Source organism: Camponotus vicinus, unplaced genomic scaffold, assembly GCF_025532165.1.
Source record: "Camponotus vicinus isolate PSW18456_S1 unplaced genomic scaffold, iyCamVici1.0 SCAF_14, whole genome shotgun sequence".
In the NCBI taxonomy this organism is placed as follows: domain Eukaryota; kingdom Metazoa; phylum Arthropoda; class Insecta; order Hymenoptera; family Formicidae; genus Camponotus; species Camponotus vicinus.
This window is the reverse complement of record NW_028141950.1, coordinates 1840801-1863501: the sequence shown is the minus strand read 5'-3', so window position 1 is coordinate 1863501 and position 22701 is coordinate 1840801. Positions and strand designations below refer to the sequence as shown.

The following is a 22701-nucleotide window of genomic DNA, read 5'->3' as shown; positions in this document are numbered from 1 at the left end:
TCGCGCTCGTGTCTATTGAGAGCTTCGATTATTATATTATAAGAATTATACGTATCGCGATCAAATATTCCGCATATTATCGACTTATTTATTCGTCGCGTTTTCTCGGGAATTTTAAATCGCGATTTATCCTGTAATTAATATTATCTTATAATTTAATTAATCGATAACTTATACATTGAAGCTTTGTCTATCTTTCCACATCTTTGAATATTGTTTTTAATAGTCCGCGCAAAATATGCTAGTAGTGCAAATATTTTCTTCTATAATTTAAAAGACGATCGATAACTTTATTAATGCCTCTTTTAATCGCGATTGTTTACATTATATAAATCTTATTAAACTCTACTATTACATCGATAGTTAGAGATATAGTTGGATAATTAGATTATTAGAGGGACCTTGATAAAATCGTTCCGTTATTCTCTATTAAACGTGGCGATAACGCGATTTTTTAATTATATATTAATTATATTTAAAATTATAAAGTCTTAAGATTTATTTTATTTCATTTAACTAATCATGCGCGAAATACAATATGTATTTTCTCAATCGTGACATTTATACAAAATCGCGCATTAATCGCAAATAAATCGCAAATAAATTCGCAAATATTACAGACCTCAAATGTCTCGAAATATCTTTACATTTGTGTAATAGTAATTATGTCGCGCGCGTGTCTATTGATGGTTTCGATTATCATATTATAAAAATTATACGTATCTCGCAATCGCGGATATTTCGATTATTGTCGATTATTTATTCGTCGCATTTACTCGCGAATTTTAAATCGCGATTTATTTTATATTTTAATTATTGATTTACATCGAAGCTTATTCTATCTTTTCGCGTTTTGAATATTTCCTTTAATAATTTACACAAAATACGCCAGTAATACAAATACTTTCTTCTACAATCGAAGAAATAATCAATAATTTTATTAATGACTCTTTTGATTACGATTATTTACGTTACATAAAACTTATTAAATTCTATTATTGCATATCGATTATTAATAATAAATATCGCGTAATTAATCATCGATGATTAATCGATCGTTAATCAGTCTTGTCTGGACTATGTAAAAATTTTTAGTAAATTATTAGTAAATTTTATATTATACGTATATTTTGGACATTTTCGTGTAATAAATTATTCCATGTAATAAATTATTTTGTATTACGTTTCAAATTATATTTTACATTAACTTTTGTATTAAACTCTGTATAAAATTAAAAAAAATTTTTCCTCCTCGATGGTATTTTCACCTTAACGAAGGCATTTGCCGGGTGAGGAGGTTTGAGTACTCTAATGAACCTGAGAGCTATGCCGGCGGTAATGTACATCGATATTCATATAAATTATTCTTATATTTAAGATCATCTCTTAAGTACTTAAGATTATACTCGGCTAATAAAATGGTCATATAACATTTTCAAACTTTACTTAAAATGATCTTAAATATAAGAAGACTATAAATATCGATCGTAGTATTATTACCCATGCTGGACAGGTCGAAGGGGAAGAGTCAGACTAAGAGAGATACCAAAATTATATAAATATATATTATATTAGTTATATTAATATTTTTGAATAAAATGAAAGAAAAATACCTAATATAACTTTTAATTTTGTATTTCAAATTAAATTATTATTTTAGACATAATAATTTCCTTTCTTTGCATTTCTATTGTAATCTAATCTACTAATCGATTGTTTCTCTTTGATTTAAATTTGCGATGGTTAACCGCTTCGTGAAGAAAATCGCGCTGACGTCAGACTGCACGTCATTTTCACGCAGTGAAAGTCGTACGGGCTATATTCGCACCTCTTTATTCGTCTTTTAAAAATAAATAATAATATATAAAAATAAATCCAATATACTGTGCATTTTCTTGAGCACGTTATTGAATTGAAATTGCACGAAAGAGAAAAAGAAGAACAAGACTATGAATAGATATTTCCATCCTTTACTAAAGAAAACCAAAAATATCTCTCAATTTTTTCTTTCTTCGGGCAAGTCTACATATATGACCAATATGATTAATTGATTCTATATTTATATATTTATCATTATATGCTATTAATCAAAGTCGTAGACAATGTTCAGAAATCAAAGTCGCGTGAATGTTGAGCGCAGTAATGGCCATGCGCAGAAACGAATGCGCACCGGTTCGGCCGCCATATTAGTTCGCGCCATTGCTACGTCATACGTGAATCGGAGTCATACGCAGTTACGCGGATCGTTGTACATCCGCATTTTTCGCGTCTTTTAACCGTAAATAAACGAATATCGCGAGTGAACAAGCGTCGAGAGTGTCCAAGGATAATCGCGCGACTTTTATAACATGTCGATGGAAACGCGCGACAGCGGTTTTTGACGGTATTCAGTGATGGCGTCACCGCGAAGATGGAGCGAAGTCGCGTCGCGTTATTCGCGCCCTTGATGATGATTATCGGATGCGAGCGAGTATCGGGAGTGCCGAAAAAAGTCCCGCGCGTTCGTGTTGATGATATCGTGTGAGTTTGTGCGCATCAAGATCGGAATGGGACGTCCCGAGGCGAGCGAACGGAGCGGCCTGTGGAACAGTCGGTGAACGGTGAGTTGATTTGATTTATCATATTTGCGTGACAATTCGTGCTCATTCGACGCTTATACAGCATCGCGATGTCCCGAATTACGTTCGGGCAAATCGGCGCCGCATCATAATTCGATGCGACGCGATGCAATTCAAGTAAAGTCGATCGCGTGAAGATGGTTAGGCTAGAAGCGATTTGAAGTTTACTTTGTATACACGCGCGCAGCCTATCTTGTAGGGATGCCAACTGTCAAACGATAATTTTTTCGATCTAACCTAACCTAACCTCCCAATGTCTTCAGATGTCGAGTGTAAACACGAGCATATGCTGCATGGATTTTACCATGCTTTTAAAAATAATATTTACTCATTAGTGTAATACATTTTATTACATAGTATATTAATCGTATTAAATGTGCGACGTACAGTTTTACACATTTTAATGAGGAGCATATAATATAATTGGTTAGGTTACATTAAATTAATCAAAATAAGCTGATGATGCATTTAACATAACAGTATTAATTTGACGAATGTGCAGCTATTGAAGTTAAATGATATTTTGGACACATTTTTAAAGTAATCATGAGTCTCATATCTCATTTCAATTACATGAAATTAAACTACAAAATATTTATATATTCCACATTAACGTTATTCATTACAAGTACTATATTACTTTTCTTATATCTCAATCATTATATTCAACCACATTATTTCATCGATGAAGCTTTTTATATACCGCAGACAATACGATACTGTGCATGGAATTTTACGCAGGTAATACATGGCACAAAAATAATTTGCTCCTAAGTATTGCGCGCAATTCTCAAAAATAAATCAAATTATTTTCAGGGGGATCCAAAAACCACTACATTGCCAGGATTGTATCTTATTACAACTGCAATGTTATCATCTTTTAATATGTGCAATATTACATATATAATATGTATAAATTTGTTTGGAACGTGCCTAAATCTTTAGCTTATTTATAATATTATAAAAGAAAATTGCAAATCTAATGAAACAGAGCGGTGGAATACTTGGTTGATACTTACGCTGGCCTACAATATTATTCTTTTTCCACCATTGTACTTTTTGTGCTTTTTCTATTATACAGATGTTATATCTGTAAATGTAGTACTCGTAATGTTGTTTCTACACCAACGTAAGCACACAAAAATGACAGCATTTGCAGGTAATTACATTATATAAATCATGAGAAAGAGAAAATTAAAGTTGAAACGAATTAAAGTAATATGACACAGGTTCAATAGCTGTACTTGTTTGTCAGACAAACATCATTTGGCTTGGCTTTCCTGTAGAACATGCGTTAGATATATTTGATAATAAGATGGAACAGCCAATCTCGAACATGTTTGCATTTTCTTCGCCAATACTGGATTTTCACCAGTTGCGTCATTGTATTAAAGGCCGTGGTGATTCATTTTAACACCCTCGTTCACCCATATGTTTTGGCCGATAATCGGCATTATTTATTCTACGTGTGGAATCGGTTCATGGGCAGATACGTGATATTCAAATATTTGTTGATACCGGTTTACTGCACGAGCCTATTCGCCATATCGCAAAATATCAATCACTTGAGATTCCTTACACAAATCAATTATATTATTTGCTTATGCATAATGATTCTGATATCTCAGATACTGGTAGAACCGCGTTACTTTATTCTTCCTTACATTTTTTACTACTTAAATGAAAAGGCTGGAAAAATGGCAAATTTACTTAAAATCGCTCACGGCTTGTACAATAAATTTTTTGCAATTTTATATTTTCTCTAATAAAGTTCTACTGGAAGGATAAGCCTTATGCCCAACGAATTTCTTGGTGATATTTAACATGAAAACGAATGCGCATAATAAAAAAAATTAATTTATTTTAATGTTAAGTATTTTCTATCTTCCTACCTTAACTTTTTCTGTATACTTAACTTAAAGGGGGACATTAAATTATTCATGATTGATCGACAATTATATTTCGACGAACAATAATTTATTGTTCATAGATGAAACTTGTGGCAACACTGCTAAATATTTTTGTACAGTAACAGTTTGTCAGCAGTTTCGCGACACGTATCGTCAGCATACAGTATATTAAACGTATTCCACTGACGACTTAAAACTTGTTGTATTCCCTATTTTTATTATGCTCCTTCGTAAATTATCATTTTGTCAGCGAATATAATACGCGCGACGGTATAGTGTGAAAGATACTAAACATTTTCATTTTATAAGAAATATTTTTTTTTATTCGTAGTAAAGGATTAGGTATTCTTGAAACAAAAAAAAAGTACAAATATCCTTAAAAATAAAGGATTATTAATGAAACGATTTTGAGCCATTATTTTCTCCAGATTTTTATACATTAAATTGAGAAAAAAAATTAATTCAATATAATAGATTTTTTTATTTCTCGAAAAGCTGGCCGCCAATTCTTTCGGATCTGCGTAGGATACGGGTATAACATAAGATTAATTATTTTTTTAGAAATAAAAAATTGTATATATACAATTTTTTTCCCGATTCACGCATATACATTGTATCACTCGGCGTCTAAATTGCCGGAACTTTGAGCATTACTTGCGACGAGGCATCGGCGGCTCGTCTTTGCCGTTTCTCAATTGATGTTTTGAAACAATACAATCGTATATCACAAATAGTATCGAATCAACGCGCTAAGTACTCTAAAATTTCTCGAAATGTAAACTAAGACGCTTTCCCGACATATTTCGAACCGTTTAATAAAACAAAGATAATCATTCATTTCTCTCTCTGCCTCTCCCACTCACTCACTCTCTTTCTCTCTCTTTCTACAATCTAATCGCGCGAAGATCGCACGTATTGCTTGTCGTGAATTTATTGCGCGAACCGTATCCGTATAGATCAATCTCGAACGTAAATATTTTCTGTACATAATCCTCCGCACATTCCAGCAGGATATGTGATTGGGAGTAATCTTTACGCATTCCGCTTTCGACATTTAATCGATTTATGCATAGTGCAATTTTAACGCATAGATATATAGTTTCTCAAGTTTTGGTGTCATAAAGACACGATATAGTTCACGCTCTAGCGATAAATTATTATCATCCACGCGCTGGAGTCTATCGCTATAAGCGTCACACGTTAGATAGAGTAGATGAAAAGATCGCGAAATCATATCGGAAAATCAGTGTCGTGAAAAAATTATATTCGTGTCGAAAAATGTCATTTCTATTAGATTAAATCTAAGTTATATCGGCACTCTGATTTAACTAAATGACATGAAATTGTTCGATATCGATTTTAAAGACCTATGATCGAGGATATTTCTAGATAAGTAATACTAAATAACAGTACAAGATATGAAATGTAACAAAAAAACTCTTCTTTTTATCTCTTCGTAGCTTTTCGAGCGTTTGTACAGCAGAACACTCCTAATATCTAAGAATTAATTAAGCCGATCGAGATAATTACTCTAATCAATTACTTTATACAATTAAATTTTAAATACGAGAGTTGCTCGTTTAAAATAACTATGTTATATTCTACTTTTAAATAAACTGTTGTAATATAATATATTTGAAATATTTGTATATGTGAGAAAAAAGTGGTAGGAAATTAGATATGGTTGTATATTTGATCCACATTGGTCGAATTTTTTGATAGCGATATGTTACAGTAACAAAAGTATTCACAGAGAGGGAAATTTATATCAAAGTTCCACTGTACGTCGTGATTCGATATACCTCGATCTTTTTTCATAATCTCCATACAGACGAATATGTGATTAATATGTAATTCTTTGGATTTTGCACTCGGTGCGTAGCTTTCTTATTTCCTAGGTTTTTTAATCCTAAAAGAGATCGGGTCTTTAAAAGCGCGACTCGCGCGAACTATATTGTGCAAGAAGAGTCAAATGTAGCTTTAAATATTATGTCTTTCTAGGAAGTACATATTTCCTATACACACGTACACACGCACGCACGCACGATAATAACGCAACGCTCCGTTTGATTATATCCGTTATTTTGTTAATAATCTCACAATGTGTTAATGAAATAAACAAATTATAATCGATAATGAAAATAAAAAAAAGTAACTCGAAGAGCGCGATTCGGTAATTAAAAGTATTCCTATTCAGTCAAATACGGACGAAAATACTTGTATTAAATAATATTCATAGCATACATAAATATTCTTGTTGTTGTTCAGTCGTATAAATTAACTTTTCACATTCTTCTGATTTTATTCGGACTAATGGTAACGATATGCAATCTTTTTTTTATTTAGATTTATATTGTAACCGCGATTCCTAAAGAATATAAGAAAATAATTCCTAAAGAAAAGCTCTATGAGTGTAAATAAAAAATATTTAACGAAATATATATATATATATATATCATGCATTCCAAACTTCACATTTTTCAATTGGAAATATCTATCGAAGAAATTTTCTTAATCAGAAGTCCTCGTAATAATTTCTAATCTGTCGCCAAATTTTCAAATATTAAACTTCGATTTTCATGTACACATTTCAACGCTTTAAATTTATTCTTTTGTAATCTTTTTGTATAATCTTGAAGGTACGAGGAGTTCTTATTAAGGGACTTGCTTTAACTCTCTACCTCATAATCATCTATACTTGCTAATCGTGTAAAGAGGCGGGGCAGGATTAGATGACGATCCAACGATCGTTAAACATCGTGGTAACTACATTAACGAACGGTATCAGGTTCACGAGCTGAGAGATAGATCAACCGTGAATTCGAGGAGCGTAAAATCACCTAAAAGTAAAGTCGCGTGATCGACATGATTCAAACATTTTTCACTCTTTTTTGTTTTTCTTGGTCAAATCATCTTTGACCTCGCGTCTAGTATAGGAGCAAGTTTAGGAATGGAACTTTGCTAATGGAATAGAATGGAATAGAGAATCTATATTTGTAAAATTCACACGGGACAAATCCCTTAAGTAGAATAAAGATAACAAGAGCTTAGCGTTACAGCGAATGACCCGTTTGCTTTCTTTGGTCGTTCATCTACAAAGTGTGCGACTTCTCTCGATATTTATACGCGATATTTAGAAATGACTCGAAATCGCACGACCTTCGATTAGTAACTACCTCGTATTTTTGTCGATTATTCGTTCCAACGAAGAAATTCGACTCTCTTTTCACGTTTTTACGGAAACGAAAATGCTAGAAAATAAGAAAAGAGAAACGATTTCGAACTCTCTAAGCGTAAATTTCTATCGTTACGCTGCGACTAAAGCGTCACTCTGGATTCTACTTTTCCCCCCGCAGTTTCCTTTCTCAAACTAAAGGCGGACCATCTTCGGGGTGAACTACTTGTTGCGGATGTGTAAAAGCTGATAAAAAAACGATCGTTTTATCGGCTACGCTTAAAGGTAATAATAACGGTCCCGCTCTCAACCGATAGAGAGAGAGGGCAAATACTTTAGGCACTGAATCGCACAGTTTTTCCGCACCTAGGAATTCCCTTGGAGTGTGATATCCGATGAACTAGTGCGAAGGAGGGGCGGCGGGATCACACAAGATTCAGATTCGAGTCCTCGACGACGTCTGTCGTCGTCGGCATCATACTATCTGCTGCTTGAGCTTGACCAGATTCGTCGAGCCGTACAGCTTCATGTCCAACGCCGCGCTCGGCTCGTTCTTCTTGGTCTGCGTATGCCAGGCGAGCACCTTGGTACAATTATCCGCCAGAAGCTGAGCGTCTCGTGGCTCGAACGGCGCCAGGCTCTTCAGGAATCCGTCCTCCTCGTAACCCGCGCGAAACGGCATGCTGGCGTTGGGTCGCTGATGCAGGAACTTGACGTTCACGGCGAACCCGGCCATGTCCACCGGGAACTTCCGGCCGGCCACCCAGCCGTCGTAAAACCCGGCAAACTTGCCGTTCTTCAGGATGGGCGAACTCAGTCCGAACTTGGTGCACAGCCCCACCGGAAACATGGACACCGTCTTCGTCTTGCGGATCTGAATAAACGCGCGCGTTATTGTAGAATTGCGAATATACAGAATATACAGAATTCCTTAGATATCTTCGAGAAGGATTTTTCAGAGAGAAATATCAGATCTTTCTTACAGTGAAAATACACTGAAGCGAAAATACACTTTTGTGATCTTAACTTACCTCGTCGAAAAGCTCAATATCATAAGTATTGTCGTCGTCGGCGAAGTAGAACACGCCTCTCGTGGCATTCGCCCTGATCCATTGTAAACCGCGATTTCTGTTGGACACTCCCCGCGGCTTCGCACCTTTCTTGAGTTTATATTTCTCCGGCATCGGAGCTGCGATAACATAAAATCATGGTTTATATAACACCACTGCAGATATCGCCTACGACAGGTTTATACGTATATAAACTATTATATGCTATTACCGATTAAATGATCGAACTTTAAGCCCGTTCGTTCCAATAACTTGGTAACTTGCTTGGTAGCGACCGTAGCGTCCTCGATAACGAGCCAATGCACATTCTTGATCAACATCAAGGTGTGCGCCATCCTGGTGAGTTCAGGAATCTGCTCGGGTCTTCGATATGTCGGCGTGATAATGTAGAGGGTTTCCTCGGAGGGTTCTTCGGAAGGATTCGGTGATACCGTCTTATGTGTCATTGTCGCGGGCGGTTGCGATTGCAAAAGCGATTGCGATTGCGAAAGCTTGGGATTATTTCTCGAGGCCGCCGAGACATTTTTACTTAACTGATTGATAAGCTCTTGCACGAGCATCGAGCTGATCTCCGGACTCAGGCCGTTAGTAATTTGTACTCGGTACACGGCATACCGAATCTGCAAAAAGAAGGATAATTGTAGATGATATATAATTAATTTATATTGACTGAAATATAATAATAATAATTCCCCGTCAGGCGAGGAAAGCGAATAGTTGTAGCGAAACGCGTTTACGGAAATTAATGAGTAATTAATTCTCTCGTAATTGAGCGGTAATTGCTAATCGTTATTTTTGTCTCTTTACCATGTCCTCGGAGATCCTCGGGGTTTTGCTGTAGTTATCGCCCTCTTCACCGACCGGCAAATCCCCGGTGTCTTCCGCGGGATTGTCCGCATTGAAGGCCGTTACTTGATCGAAAGTAACGCCGGTGGACAGGTGATACTGATAAAAAACTACGCAGATCCCTATCAAAGCGATCACTCCCATCTTCATGGACGGCTTCATTATACCGATGCCTGGGTGCAGAAAATGCAATGTCCGGAAATATGATAAATAACAAGGATCTGGTGCATAATACGTATTATGAGACTTTAATAGAGAACGAAACTTTTTAATGGAGCGACGCGATGAAAGAGCAGATGATGTATTTAGATTTTTAACACGCGTCAAACGAGCTATAATGTTTTTCTTACACTCTAATACTATAATGACTTAATAATGGACAATGGGACTGGAAGATGGATCGGACTTTAGAATTTAAGAATTTACCGCTTCAACTTACTCCAACTTTTCTCTACTTGGCAGATAGCAGTTACTTTCGCGTTTCGCTTCCGTATTTTCTCCGGAGCATGAGATTCCAATTTTAATCTAATTCACGTTTCAATCCCATTTCGAGAGGAAGGGGAAAAGCACCTCATTCGCAAATATTATAGAACATATCTCGTGCAAATTATAAAATGTAAATTTAATTACGAATAAAAATACGCGAAGATTAACTAGCGGGAAGATCTATAAATTAAAACTCGACGTTGCGTTGAAACGTTCTATATTTCTCTCGTGTTCTACGTATTAGAATTAACGTAGATTACATCTCGAATGAAAAACGTCGGATCGCTATAATACCTCGTCGAGTTGAGAAAATTAAAACAAAGACGTTCACTCACCCGAATGCTACATGTGTCGACTGTTTCGTCGTTTCCTCTGCCTCTCCTGAATCGCGAGCTGCTTCTTGCTCTGTCATCAGACATAATTAGCTGTTGTAACGCTCGTAATATCTCGTCGCAAACTTTATACTTCTCGAGAGAGAGAAGGAGAGAGAAAGAGGAGAAGAGAAAAAGACCTAATAGCGACGATAATTTATTAGACTTGTTTGCGAATTATCGGGAAATGGAAATTTTCTCGCGACCAACTTTAAGTATCGCCTACGATTCTCACCGGGGATAATAATATTCGGGATTCGTGCGAGATGCATCTATACACTGAGAAAAATCATTTGATTGTATCAACAAACAGAATTTCTAGTTATCACAATAAGATTCGATTTTTTATAACTAGAGACTTAGAACGTTTAATTGATTTTACTACAAGAATTTGGTTAGTATTTTCTTGTTGGATCCATAAAACTTCTTGTTATATTAACTAAACATGGACACAGTGATGCCATTCTTTAAGTAAATTTAGTATTATTAACAAGAGAAAATTTGGTAAATTTAACAGGAAGGAGTTAATCATACTCATCTGATAATTCCTAAAGGAATTCTGATTCGTCCATTTTCCAACAGACATACTGATCGAATCTACCAGATTTCTAATTAATGCAACCAGATTTTTTTCTCAGTGTACTTAATTAATTCTTTAAGATGCATCGCGCACTGTCGCAAACATGCGCAACTTCCACTCTCTCGCGCGATCGAAAAGGAGGACGGTCCTCTCGAGTCTAATTATTTTCGCGGGTCGGGGCATCGGCATCCTTCTCCCCGAGGCCCGGTTCGACAGGCGCAGGCGTGTCGGCCCGTGATAACGCGCACCGGAAGGACATCCGTCAGGATCGCGAAGTCGTGGGCGATAAAGCGAGCGATGTTTAATACGGGATCCCGTCATCGTTGCTAACGAGCGAGCGATAACACTCGGGATTTATCTACGTACGAATGATACGACGACGCCAGTTCATGACTCCCGCGGGATGCGCGAACTCCCCGGCTTCCCCTCTTCTCCCGCTGGACGATCCGCGAGAGCGATAATAATCGCGAACAATTTCAATCCCGTTTTTCCTGTTTTTCATTCCATACTCTCACTTCCGCCCGACTTCCGCCTTTATCGCGATTATTTTTTCCTCTCGACATCGGGAGATTCACATGTCGGCCGTCTGGCATTAATAACGGTCCTTTCCATCCGATCTCTCGCGATTTTGTTGCCTCTCTCTTGAACGAACAATAGGTCTTTAACGATATCTACGATGTTTGCAAAATGTATATATGTTAATGTGTCGATTTAAAGAGTAACAATGCCACGTCGTGTAATCTATTACACCTGAGGAAAGGGATCAAGTATAACTGCATAATAAAAAAAATATAGTTGAAATTTCTGTTTTTATAGTTATTACTACTATAATGTTGAATATTAACCTTGTGCGTAGTAACAATAATTTTAAACACAAGTTGCCGCTAAGACTTATAATTTATGATAATTACAACTATTGTTTTTTTATCGTTGCTGTTTTTTATCTACCTTTTCCTTTTCGTCATTCGTGCATTGTAGTGTCTAAATCTTATCTCTCCTTAATCTCTTCGTCTTTTCCATATTAATTACTTTGCTAAGCGAAGGATACGCGTAAGCACACTTTTCGATAGTGTTCGTCTATAATGAGACTTTTAAACGCCTCGCACTTTGCGCGACCGAGAGAGAACGTTCTCTTCTAATTTACTTTCAACGCGTCCCGCTATATCTTATATAAGCCGCGTCATGTGCAGAACGACCGCTCTAAATTACACGAGGATTTAACACCGTCCCTCGTCCTACGTCACACACCGCGAACGCACTATTTTACGTCTCGCACATTGTCAGCGGCGAAGATCTAAGGCCGATGGCGATAAGATCTATGTCTTATTTTTCCTTGTCGGGCACTCCCAGCGTAACAAGGAGATATTTTACAAAAACTCGAAAGTACTTTCGCATCGATTAAAGATTGAATTTACGTCATGTCACGGCTCCCCGCGACCAATTTCAGTTGAAAATCGAATTCATTTTAAATGTGTCAGCTTGTCAAAACGCAAAAGCAGTTAACGGATGAAGGTCTCTGTGAGAAAACTACCGAGATAAGTGCATCGCAGATAGTGCGATGATAAGGGCGAAGATAATACATATGACGTTTTCTCTTGCTTTTGTTATATTAATAAAACAATAACATGGAAAATTTAATTAATCAAATATATTGATATTTTGATATAGCACTTTTAAACTTATCGATTTCGAGATATGACTTCTATCGATTCTATCGATATCAGGTTTTATATTATTTTTTATTTTTCGGACAACCCAATTAATTAACGCGAAACACTTTCATTATCGCGATAATAATGTTTTTTCCCGTTAAACGTAGGTTGCGCGAAAAGATATTGTAATCAGCGAGATTCAAATCGGTAGCATCGATAATATCCCATCTGCGCGAACAGATGGAAAGAGCAAAATAAATTGGACGTTTCGGTGAATTTCGGTTCGACTAAATGACGGAAAAGGTAGCAATTTGCTCTCGATCGATCTTCGTAATTAAGCACCGCGACACAAATGCGCTTAATCCAGCGCTTCCTCGATAAATCGCGATACGCTAATACGGTTTCCCTTGGAATTATGTTTTCTAGAGACGCAGCGATCGATGCGAAACACCGAATGGAAGATTTCGCGAAATGACAATATATTGTATTAAAATATCACGTGCCAATGTGGCAAGATTTATAAAAAGAATATGAAATGACAGTTGTCTGTTTGAAATTTTTCGCGATTTATTCGAACGTCTATTGGATATTTCGAGAGGTTAGGTTTTTTTATCACTATTTTTATTCGAGTAATCGAGAATAAAACATTATATTTTATTCGATTTTAACGATTCGCTGGCAAGCATTTTCTATATATATACACCGAAAAAATTGTATTCTTGAAATGAAGTCCTCTTAATAAATATTCTTAATGAATAAGAATATATTCTTAATTTGCGACTTCTGCGCAACTCAAATATTAAATAATAAAAAAACATCCATTATAATTTTACCTGTTAAGAATATTTAATATAAGAATATCTCTTTAGAAGATTTTCCTCTTAAATTAAGAGGATCCTCTTAGCGTCTATTTAGTAGAATTATTATAAAGAGAAGTGGCATATTCTTAAGATGAGAATACAATTTTTTCAGTGATAGGATATTCTGCGAGAAATTGCGCGATCGATCGGTCTCATCCGGGATTGTTGTCGATTGCTCATCGGTGGTCTCATCAATTAATAATTACAACAGCTGTCTTGCCTGGCAGAGATTTTGCGAGCTTTCGTAATTGGGCGGTCGTGATAGAGGCGGAACGAGAGAAATGACGGAGTGGAGGAGAAATCGCATAAATTACTAATTAGAATGCGGGAAAACGAGCGGCTCGGCCGGTGATTCTTCTTCGTTTTCGTTTGCATGAGACTTTCGTAGTTGATTACTTCTCGTATTAACTAAACATGTCGTTAGATAATCTAGATATAGGATCGCGTTTCTAATCTAAATCAGTTTACGAATCGGAGCAGCATCGATTATCGGAGCAGTTTGTCATCTGATTTAACATGTTTATTATCGAATCCATACATATCTAAAGACGAAATTTATCGTACTTTCGAGATATTAAAAAGAGTCGTGACATATATAAGGAGCTGCGGATTATATTGTTTTTTTTATATAACGAGTTTAGTAACATGCGTTACGTATCGTTGATGCAAGGAGATGCTTTGTTATTATATCACGCGTTATTAATGCGAAAGGAACGCGATGATCGGCAAATCCCACATTTAAATCCAAGTCATGGGCGCCACGCGATTATTATGCGTCATTCAAGGTGCATGAAGCCGATACAAACCGCATGCGGCGTGATTTAGAAACTCGGCGATATCGCCAAACTCTATCCAACAACTTTTATACCGCGCACTTTTTACCAGCTCGTGCCAAACGGTTCTACTCTCAGCTCCGATTAATTAAATTTTCTCTCTTTACCCGAATCGAAAGCTGAACTCGCTGTCGAAATATCAGCGCGAGAATGAAAACACTTCTTATCGAGTTGAACATCTCTTTCACGGCTCGTACTTTCGCAGCAACTTTTTCGCATTAAAACGATTTTATCTGTCTCTATTTTCAGGGCATAAACGCGCGTTTTAAATCATACATATCTGCGATTTTATCGTGTTTTACGACGCAAACTCCAAGCAAGGAGAATTAACTGTACAACTCTTGGCATTAATGTATTCTCTCGCAGACAAAAATATGTTTTGTGCGAAGCTGATCGGTTTCCTAGCGACAAAGGAATTTTATATGCGTGTGACTTTAAGATAATATCGTGGATATTTGTCGGTTACTTCAAATGTGTTCCTAAGACATTGAAGTAACTTGGAGAAAGACATCTATGCACATTACATAGAGAAAAATATCATTCTACTACCAAGAAAAACGATTACTCAGTTTATTTTTCTTTTTCAAGTAATAATTTTCTTCAACAAAAAATATATTCTTGATAATAGTCTTAAAATATACTCATCACAGTGTTAGAAAATCTCATTATCATGTACTCGAAAGAAGAATTTATTTTCCCTTCAAGAATATTGTAAAGTTGTATCAAAGAAAAATCAAACTTACTTTACGCCAACTCTATGCAAGCCAAATTTTTGTTTTAATTTAATATTCTTGACTAAAATACTGCACTTGCTAAAATTCAGAATATATTCAATGAAATTTAATGCTTGCGGTGAACTTGATATATTTGCGGATATACAAACTTGTGATATACTTCATTCATTCAAATAAATAATATTTACTTGAATACAGTATACATTTTTCTCTGTATAATCTCGTCTCTCAAAAGAAATTAATAATAAAATACTGATTCTCCCACATTTTGTTGGCGTATAAATATAAAGCGTATTAGTCATTATTTATTCAATCGCTTATACCAACCAACTCAGCGGAAACCGAGGACGATAAACGCGTCGGTTAATTGCAGTTTCCTTCTCCAGAAATACTTATCGCTCGTAAGCTTCGGCGTAGAATCGGGCAAATTAACGCGCTCATCGCCGATAGTCGCGAATTTATTTTTCACCAACGCGTCCTAATCACATGGCACGTTTTCGAGGTCGTTCTCTTCGGCGGATTAATCAGGTCACTCTGTTCCGTTAATATTCATCCTACGAGAGATCCCGCGTAATCGACGCGATCGGGACGAGCATCTCGAAACCTATTCCGTTTACGTCGTCCCATCGGAATCGCGATGATAAAATTGACAATGACTCTGACAGCTAGCAAAACGAGAAACGCAATCGCGGCTCACTCGACACTGAATCGTTTCCTCCGGTTTCCTCCTACTTGCGTGGCCACTTCTGTAACGTCGTTCGTAATATGCCCCACTACCGGAGGACCGCACGACAGAGAAAGAGAGACAGCCGTGTCCCCACGTGTGCGTGCTGCGCACGGTCCACGGATCACGTGGCAGAATCTATTAGCAGATTGCGGTAATTCGGTACTTGAGAGGTGCAGCGGCGCGTTTTCAGGTCGGCGAACGTTTAAATCCATCGATCGGGGTCTCCTTCGAAGAGAAGAATCGTGCAAAGCGCACGAGTTTGCCTCGTTTCAAAGATATATGCGCGAGATAATTAGGAGCGATAAAATAATAAAAATTTAATTTTATAAATTTCGTCGCGAAATGAGAAAAAGAAAGAGAGAGGAGGAACGTATATCGTGCACGACACACGCAATTTCCGTTTTGCAACGAGAACGCGTGCAATATTTATATTTATTCGCCAGAGTCCCGTGAAAAAATACAAGGTTTCGTTACCTTATTCCTTGTCTGTTCGTTCGCGAAAACCGGAATATTTCTGACCGTAGCGTTTCGCGAATCCAGATCGAACAACTGGAAAACCCGACGAATAATTCATGCGACCCGCTCGCGTATCGGTGTCCCGATCTTATCGATATGTGTATGATTAGCTTCTCAAAAATATAGCCGCCTACATGTGCGACGCGTAATATTGGAAGTATGTCATACATAATGGCGGCGGATGAATTATTTATTTTGGGGATTATTTTTATCCGCATTTCTATAATAAAAGCCTGGATTAAGGATGAGGCTCTTTACTCTAATATTAATTTCTCTCTTGCATGTGCGAGCAAAAATAGAATTTAAAGATATTTTCAGGATGTCGCGGGATACCGTCGAGCTTTTTACCTAGAGAAGCTCCGTCAAATGTAATATATCGTTCGTATACACGCCGCCGGCGGATAAAGCAAATAAGAAACGCTCCTGTGTCTTCATTTTATAAAGCAAGCTTTACTATCCTGATACACGTAAAGCTCGCGCAACTTTCCCTTTACGCGAAAGAAATATCGCGAGCGCAAAAATGTTGCAACGTTGTAAATTCTCGATATGACGAAATCGTGCGTGCCGCATTTTTCGCATCGTGACGTGCAAAAACTCGCTGTAAGCGATCTCGAGAGGAATGCGAGCAATACGTCGCAACACGAATAACTCCGGCGGAAGCAATTTTTGCCGCGATTAAAAAAGAAAATGAAAAGAAGAAGCGGAAAAACCGACGGTTGCTCCGAAGTAATAAATCATACGGGGGAAAAAAACGTATCAATTTCTCGAAAGAGAAAATTTATTAATTTTCCAATTAGCTCTGTAACTATGTATTTTTACCCGCAGTGTTTGCGTGCCGTTATCAGATAACTTGCATTTATCGTGCCCGCAAAGCTTACGCTAGATATGTCGTGCACGCAGCACGTGCTCACGATTGCCGATACGAGAAAGAGAGAGGGGCGCACGGCATAGGGCTTGTAATGATCAATAACACGGAGCGAAATGAGGTACAGAGTAATCGATGGACGGCGAAGAGAAGCGGCCCCAAATAGATGAAGCGCCGAGTTGTCATTTATCGGGCAATCGTGGTCTCGAAACGTGACCCGTATATAAGTAATTAGCCCGACGTGGAATCAATTTCCCGACAACGTTTCGTCGATTGATCGCGATCGACTGATTAAATATTGGCACCACTTGTGCCGCGGAACTTGGGTAACGGGGGCGGTTTAATTTCATTAAAATTTCCGGATCTCTCTCTCCGCGAGCGCGCAGAGCGAATGACAAATGCTTGATATCGCAACGAACTTGATTCGCGCTGCGGTATCAGTATTTTTATACAATAATCGATAAACAAAGATGTAAGCATTCGTCATGTCTAATCACCATCCGAGATAGATATCTTTAATATCAGGCTATGTCTTTGAAACTCATTAGTTAATTACGCGTGAAAGCATCATTTTTTCGGAGCAATTTGATTGCATTAAAAAATCATAGAAATATAATATTATCTTACAAATATTCGAAACATATATTTATCAGTCTTTCGATAATCCCTACTACAAACAACGGTCGCAGGATAACGAGGAAGGATGTAACGCGGAAGTTTGATCGATTCGCATTCAAGCCGAGCGGAATCTCCAGACGGACAGCAGATATTTGTGTAAGCTCCCCCTCCGCGTTTATTTTCCGAGCACGTTGCTGCCCGTCCAGACGGGATTCTCGGGGGTGCAATTTCGCGAGGTCGCGTAATTTGTAACGTAACTTTTGCTATCGAGGGTCCCACCCCGCCTACCACCATCCCTCGCGCAACTAATAAGAAGTTCGTTTCCCGGCCGACCTGCCGCGGCCGGTGTTGCACCCTATGGCGCCCTTTCGGTTTCGGAGGGCACATGGCGACCGCGCCGCTGGTCGATAACCAACGCTCGGCAGACACCATGTGATTCTCTCTCCCCCTCTTTCGTTTTCGATACCCCTTTTACCTTCCCTCGAGGCCCTTCACCCATAGCCGCCCCATGGGCGCCGGGAAAATTTTTCGCACGCGAACTGATAATAATTCTGCTGTTAACTTTTTATCGAGTACAACGAATAAATAGAATATCAAGAAAATTAGTGCTAGTGTTGTCCAAAAAAAGAACGAGAAAAAAAAACGAGAAGCGTTAGTATTGTACAAATATATCGTTAAGGGAGCAAATGCAAATAAAAATTACCAAAATACTAAAATTTCTTCTATTTAATTTTAGGATTATGTTGAACTTTATAAAATTATTTTTAGATATATTATAGTTTGAAAAATGATATTGAAGATATAAAAATGGTGTCAAAACTTTTCAAAAGATCATCTAAAATGAAATTATGATCTGCATTTTTATGTATCTTTTTTAAAAATTTTTTGTCTGATTATTTTTTTAATCTATTTAAATATATATATAAAATAAATTATAATTCGACTGTTCGGTTAAAAGAAATTGTAATTTTATCTTTAAAAGTTGTACGAACGGTCAATATTGCCAAAAGGTCAATGTTATTTAAACTATAATTAAAATTCAGAGAAGATTTATTTTCGGCAAAAGCATCGATCAAAATGAAGTCAAATATATGATGAAATTTCAGATATATTGACTCAGCGTTGAAAAATAGATAGTAACTTTGCATTCGCACCCTTAAATCATTTATACACATTTATAATAATAATGATGATGAAATTAGTAATGAATTAAAATAGACACAATATATATTGTGACGGAAATTTTAAAAGGAAGAAGAGGGATGGTGTGTTTATAAATGGGCAAAACTTCATTTATATATAGACAAAAGTTTGTTTATACTTTATATACGATATCGATTGGTATTATTCGTGGAAAAAGGTTTCATTACAAAATTCTTGGCTATGTTTCGTTAGAAAATTCTTGGCTTCTATTTTGTTGGATAGATTCCACGTCTATCCAACAAAATGGAAGTCAAGAATTTTCTAACGAAACAATAGCCAAGAATCTTGTAATGAAACCTTTTTCCACCCCTCTCTCGAAAAGCCAGAAGGTGCACTTGATGCATCTCGTTGGATTCCCCTCACGAGGCGTTCGTCTGTCACCCTCTCTTTCTCTCTCGTTTTCCATCCATTTCCGTCTTTCCTCTCCAGCGTCATATTGATCGTGACTTATAATACCAACGTATGATGTATAATGTTGTAAATCGAAAGGGGGAAATCTCGCTTGCCATCTCTCGACAGAGACCTTCCGTGACCGATCCCACGTAGATGTAGAGATTACGAGGGATTATCAATAAGGAACAGTTGGCGTGCTGCCCGGAAGAGAGCTCGAATAAAGCCAGCTAGCGATCGATCAAGGTCGCGGTCGATTATGTCGTTCTATCGGGTAATTCGATCGAGAATCAACATTATATTACTCTTTATCGTGTTAACTCGTCCACGGAAAGAATCTCTTCGAAGAAACATATTCAGCAAACATACGTGTAGATAGTTTATCTAGAACTAACTGAGATTTTTATCGACTATTTTTTTTTACTGGAAATTTTTACGGATCGATAACGAGATAGTTGTGTGCCATTTTTACTTCATACGTCATGGAACATATGTCGCATTTTTGCAATTCACTTGATCCAATCCAATTACTTGTGATATCTCTTTCGAAATGTCATGCCAACAACGCGTTTCCTGTTACTTGTAATTTCCCCGGGGAATTTCTGCTTCGGGTTAAATCGTCATTCGTCGCGAAGCGACCAAAAAAAATGTCATCTCTGTTAATCGTTAATTCCGCTAATTGCGATTACGGCGAAAGAATTATTCTCGAGAGGGAGAGAATCGTGTAATTCTCCTATTATCCTCGCTGCGAATAAATCTTTACTGCTGATGAATCTTTAATTGGCGTGAAACAAATCGCGATAGCGATTTGTCCGCCGCTCCTTGGGTCAGGCGACAATGTTCTTACCGGTGCACTCTCCGGCACAACTTCCCGATGGCTTAAGCCGGCTAAATACATTTCCACTTCCCTTATTGACCTTCCGGTATCAACCACCCCCAACCCCCAGCTCTTGGTAATCGGCACGTCGTAAAGGTAGCGCCACGGTAGCGGTCGAAGACTATCTCGCCACGCAAATGGGGTGGTGTGTATGTGTGTGTGTGTGTGTGTGTGTGTATGCGGATTTGGATAAATATTAAAGGTATCCGAAACGCGGTATCTCAAACGCGGTCACCAAACACGCCGAATGTTTCGCCCGATGATTCCCCTCGCATCTCCGCATTCGAGCGATGCAAATATTTAAAGTGACAATGAGAAGAGTCTCACTTCTAGGAATCGTAATTGAGGTTAAGCCATCGGATCATTAATCCCGGATTAATCCCGATAGCTGTCAGAGTAATCAAGACCGCCGAGAGACACGAGGTATGTCGGTGTAATTCTTCTCAAATTCCTCGCTCTCTTTAAAGTGACGTTTGCTTTTACGAGAACCACATGCGAGACACTGCCTTCGATATTTCGAAAAAATATGAATGTCTATCCAAAGCGAAAAAATTCCCAATTCAACGTTAAATAGTATTAATAATTTATTGAGTTTATGTGAAATATATTTAATTTATATTATATTACAATATTGTATCCTGATTATTTAATATATATAAAATAATTAACATTTAAAATCGTACGTGGTACTAAACGTGATCATATGATCCGCGGTTCATACGACACCGAACACGATACACATGTTCACGTTTAGAACCGTAAGCGAAAAACCCGTGTGAATGCCGTGCTTTGTCTCTGCGAAATCCGACAATAATAATATGCGTGGCGTCAGATTAAAATCGCGAACAGATGTTTCTCGACTGAATCCTATATCGTACAAGACCAACTAATACCCCTTATCGTTAACTAAACACCTCATCGTTATCGTCGCGATACGACATACGCGAATAATTGGTGAAATTTTCAACATTGAACATCGCACTCGTGTTTCAATCACGGAAAAAAAATGGAGCTTTGCGGAAAAACGGATACGCAGAGGGATTACTCGCATCTGACATTCGTATATGTGCGTGCAATCGGAATTTTTTTCGCCGAAGGAATCGCGCGCAAATTCCTCGCACCGTCCAAAGAGGTGGTTCTTTCCTTCGACGACGACGACGACGATGATAACGTCATTGCGGTACTCACCATAGTAACGAGGGTGTCCCGTCGTCCGCCTCCGCGTATGTCAGCCGGAACAGTCAGTCTGGGCGAACGATCGGCAATCGCGGCGGCCACCACACTGCGGAGGAGAGCGCCACGGGAATGCTAGACCGCTGGCTGCTCCGCTGTCGGGAAAAAGCGGGGGCAGATCCGTCGCCGTCGCCGCCGCCGCCGAGAGCCGACTTGCCATGCTGCGGCACGCGAGACTCGCGCATGTACCCTAGCGTCCCGACGACGCCGTCGGCGCCGCGCGGATACGTATGCACCGCACGCACACGCACGCACGGCAGCCCGACATTTCGGCCGCCCGTTCACGCGGCTGGCCGGCTGGCTGGATGGCTGGCTGATCGAAAGAGCTGCTCGCGACCCTTCGGCGTCACGGACGCTCCACTTCAGCCCTTTACGATCCTGCGTCGAGGTGGGGAGACCCTCCCCCGAGACGCGGGGCTTTGCGATAATCCTAAACGAAGTTTTCCGAATGGTCCAAGTGGCGCGCGAGGAAACTGATTGGAAAAGTAAATTCTTTTTCTTTTTTTTTTTTATATCTTGTGCGCGAGAAAAAATTGTCTCGTCGGGTCACATCGATGATGTCGAAAAAATGAAATATTTAATATTGATTTATTTGTCGAAAGCTCGGACCGAAGAGAATCGATGTCGCGGGTTTCTCGATTAGCTTTATAAAAGCCTAATTGAAAATCACGTGTCTCTAATGATACAGTAGATGAACTCTCGATATATATTCGTTATTATGTTTAATTGACTCTCTATTGCCCCTTTATTAAATTATTCTGTAAATGAAGTTGCTTGTATTTTGTGCGTAAATTGATATGTCAATATTGTTACACGTAACCATTGTTCATCGGCGATCGCTATTATACTCGACATGTATGAAATTGTCAGCGTGCTAAGTAATCCCTCGTGTACGATATACCAACTTTAAACAACGTACGGTTGGGATAAATCGATAAGGAATTACTAGATTCAAATGTTTTCGCTCCAATAAGCCATTTAATTAAACAAGATGCAATACTTGATCGCTGATTAGAAAGTTGTTTCGAGCGTGTATAGATTTTATTGACGATTTTCTCTCAAGGTTTATTTACGTAACACGTATATAATATGCGGGATCTATTCCCCCCCCTACCCCTTCTGATGTAATGATAATAA

General features: G+C 38.1%; 1 protein-coding gene and 2 pseudogenes across 5 annotated transcripts; 2 read left to right on the top strand and 1 right to left on the bottom strand.

The window, feature by feature from the left end:
• The first annotated feature begins 2873 nt into the window (after nucleotides 1-2873).
• Nucleotides 2874-5920, top strand: LOC145965263 (dol-P-Glc:Glc(2)Man(9)GlcNAc(2)-PP-Dol alpha-1,2-glucosyltransferase-like; annotated as a pseudogene). Its single transcript, XR_014436659.1, has 3 exons — nucleotides 2874-3359; nucleotides 3435-3777; nucleotides 4541-5920. The product of XR_014436659.1 is annotated as a dol-P-Glc:Glc(2)Man(9)GlcNAc(2)-PP-Dol alpha-1,2-glucosyltransferase-like (transcript).
• On the top strand, nucleotides 3839-4547 carry LOC145965571 (dol-P-Glc:Glc(2)Man(9)GlcNAc(2)-PP-Dol alpha-1,2-glucosyltransferase-like; annotated as a pseudogene).
• On the bottom strand, nucleotides 4902-21658 carry Glcat-p (Glucuronyltransferase P). Of its 4 annotated transcripts, none has more exons than XM_083088685.1 (6): nucleotides 21520-21590; nucleotides 10441-10510; nucleotides 9581-9792; nucleotides 8985-9393; nucleotides 8735-8892; nucleotides 4902-8577 (listed from the first exon to the last, which is right to left on the bottom strand). In XM_083088685.1, exons 3-6 carry the CDS (start codon nucleotides 9779-9781, stop codon nucleotides 8179-8181), a joined length of 1167 nt encoding a protein of 388 aa, XP_082944811.1. In that variant the 5' UTR covers nucleotides 9782-9792; nucleotides 10441-10510; nucleotides 21520-21590; the 3' UTR covers nucleotides 4902-8178. The 4 variants fall into 4 exon arrangements, with proteins under 4 accessions (XP_082944811.1, XP_082944813.1, XP_082944814.1 ...); XM_083088687.1 differs by lacking the exon at nucleotides 21520-21590 and adding an exon at nucleotides 15463-16165; XM_083088688.1 differs by lacking the exon at nucleotides 10441-10510 and having other exon boundaries at nucleotides 21520-21658.
• Nucleotides 21659-22701: the final 1043 nt, after the last annotated feature.

Excerpts from the sequence above, each read along its gene's own strand:
- Glcat-p (XM_083088688.1), bottom strand. The coding sequence starts at position 9,781 with ATGAAGCCGTCCATGAAGATGGGAGTGATCGCTTTGATAGGGATCTGC. Across the intron at positions 8,893-8,984 it reads AAAGTTCGATCATTTAATCG|CTCCGATGCCGGAGAAATAT; the intron begins GTAATAGCATAT and ends ATGTTATCGCAG. Across the intron at positions 8,578-8,734 it reads ATATTGAGCTTTTCGACGAG|ATCCGCAAGACGAAGACGGT; the intron begins GTAAGTTAAGAT and ends GCGTTTATTCAG.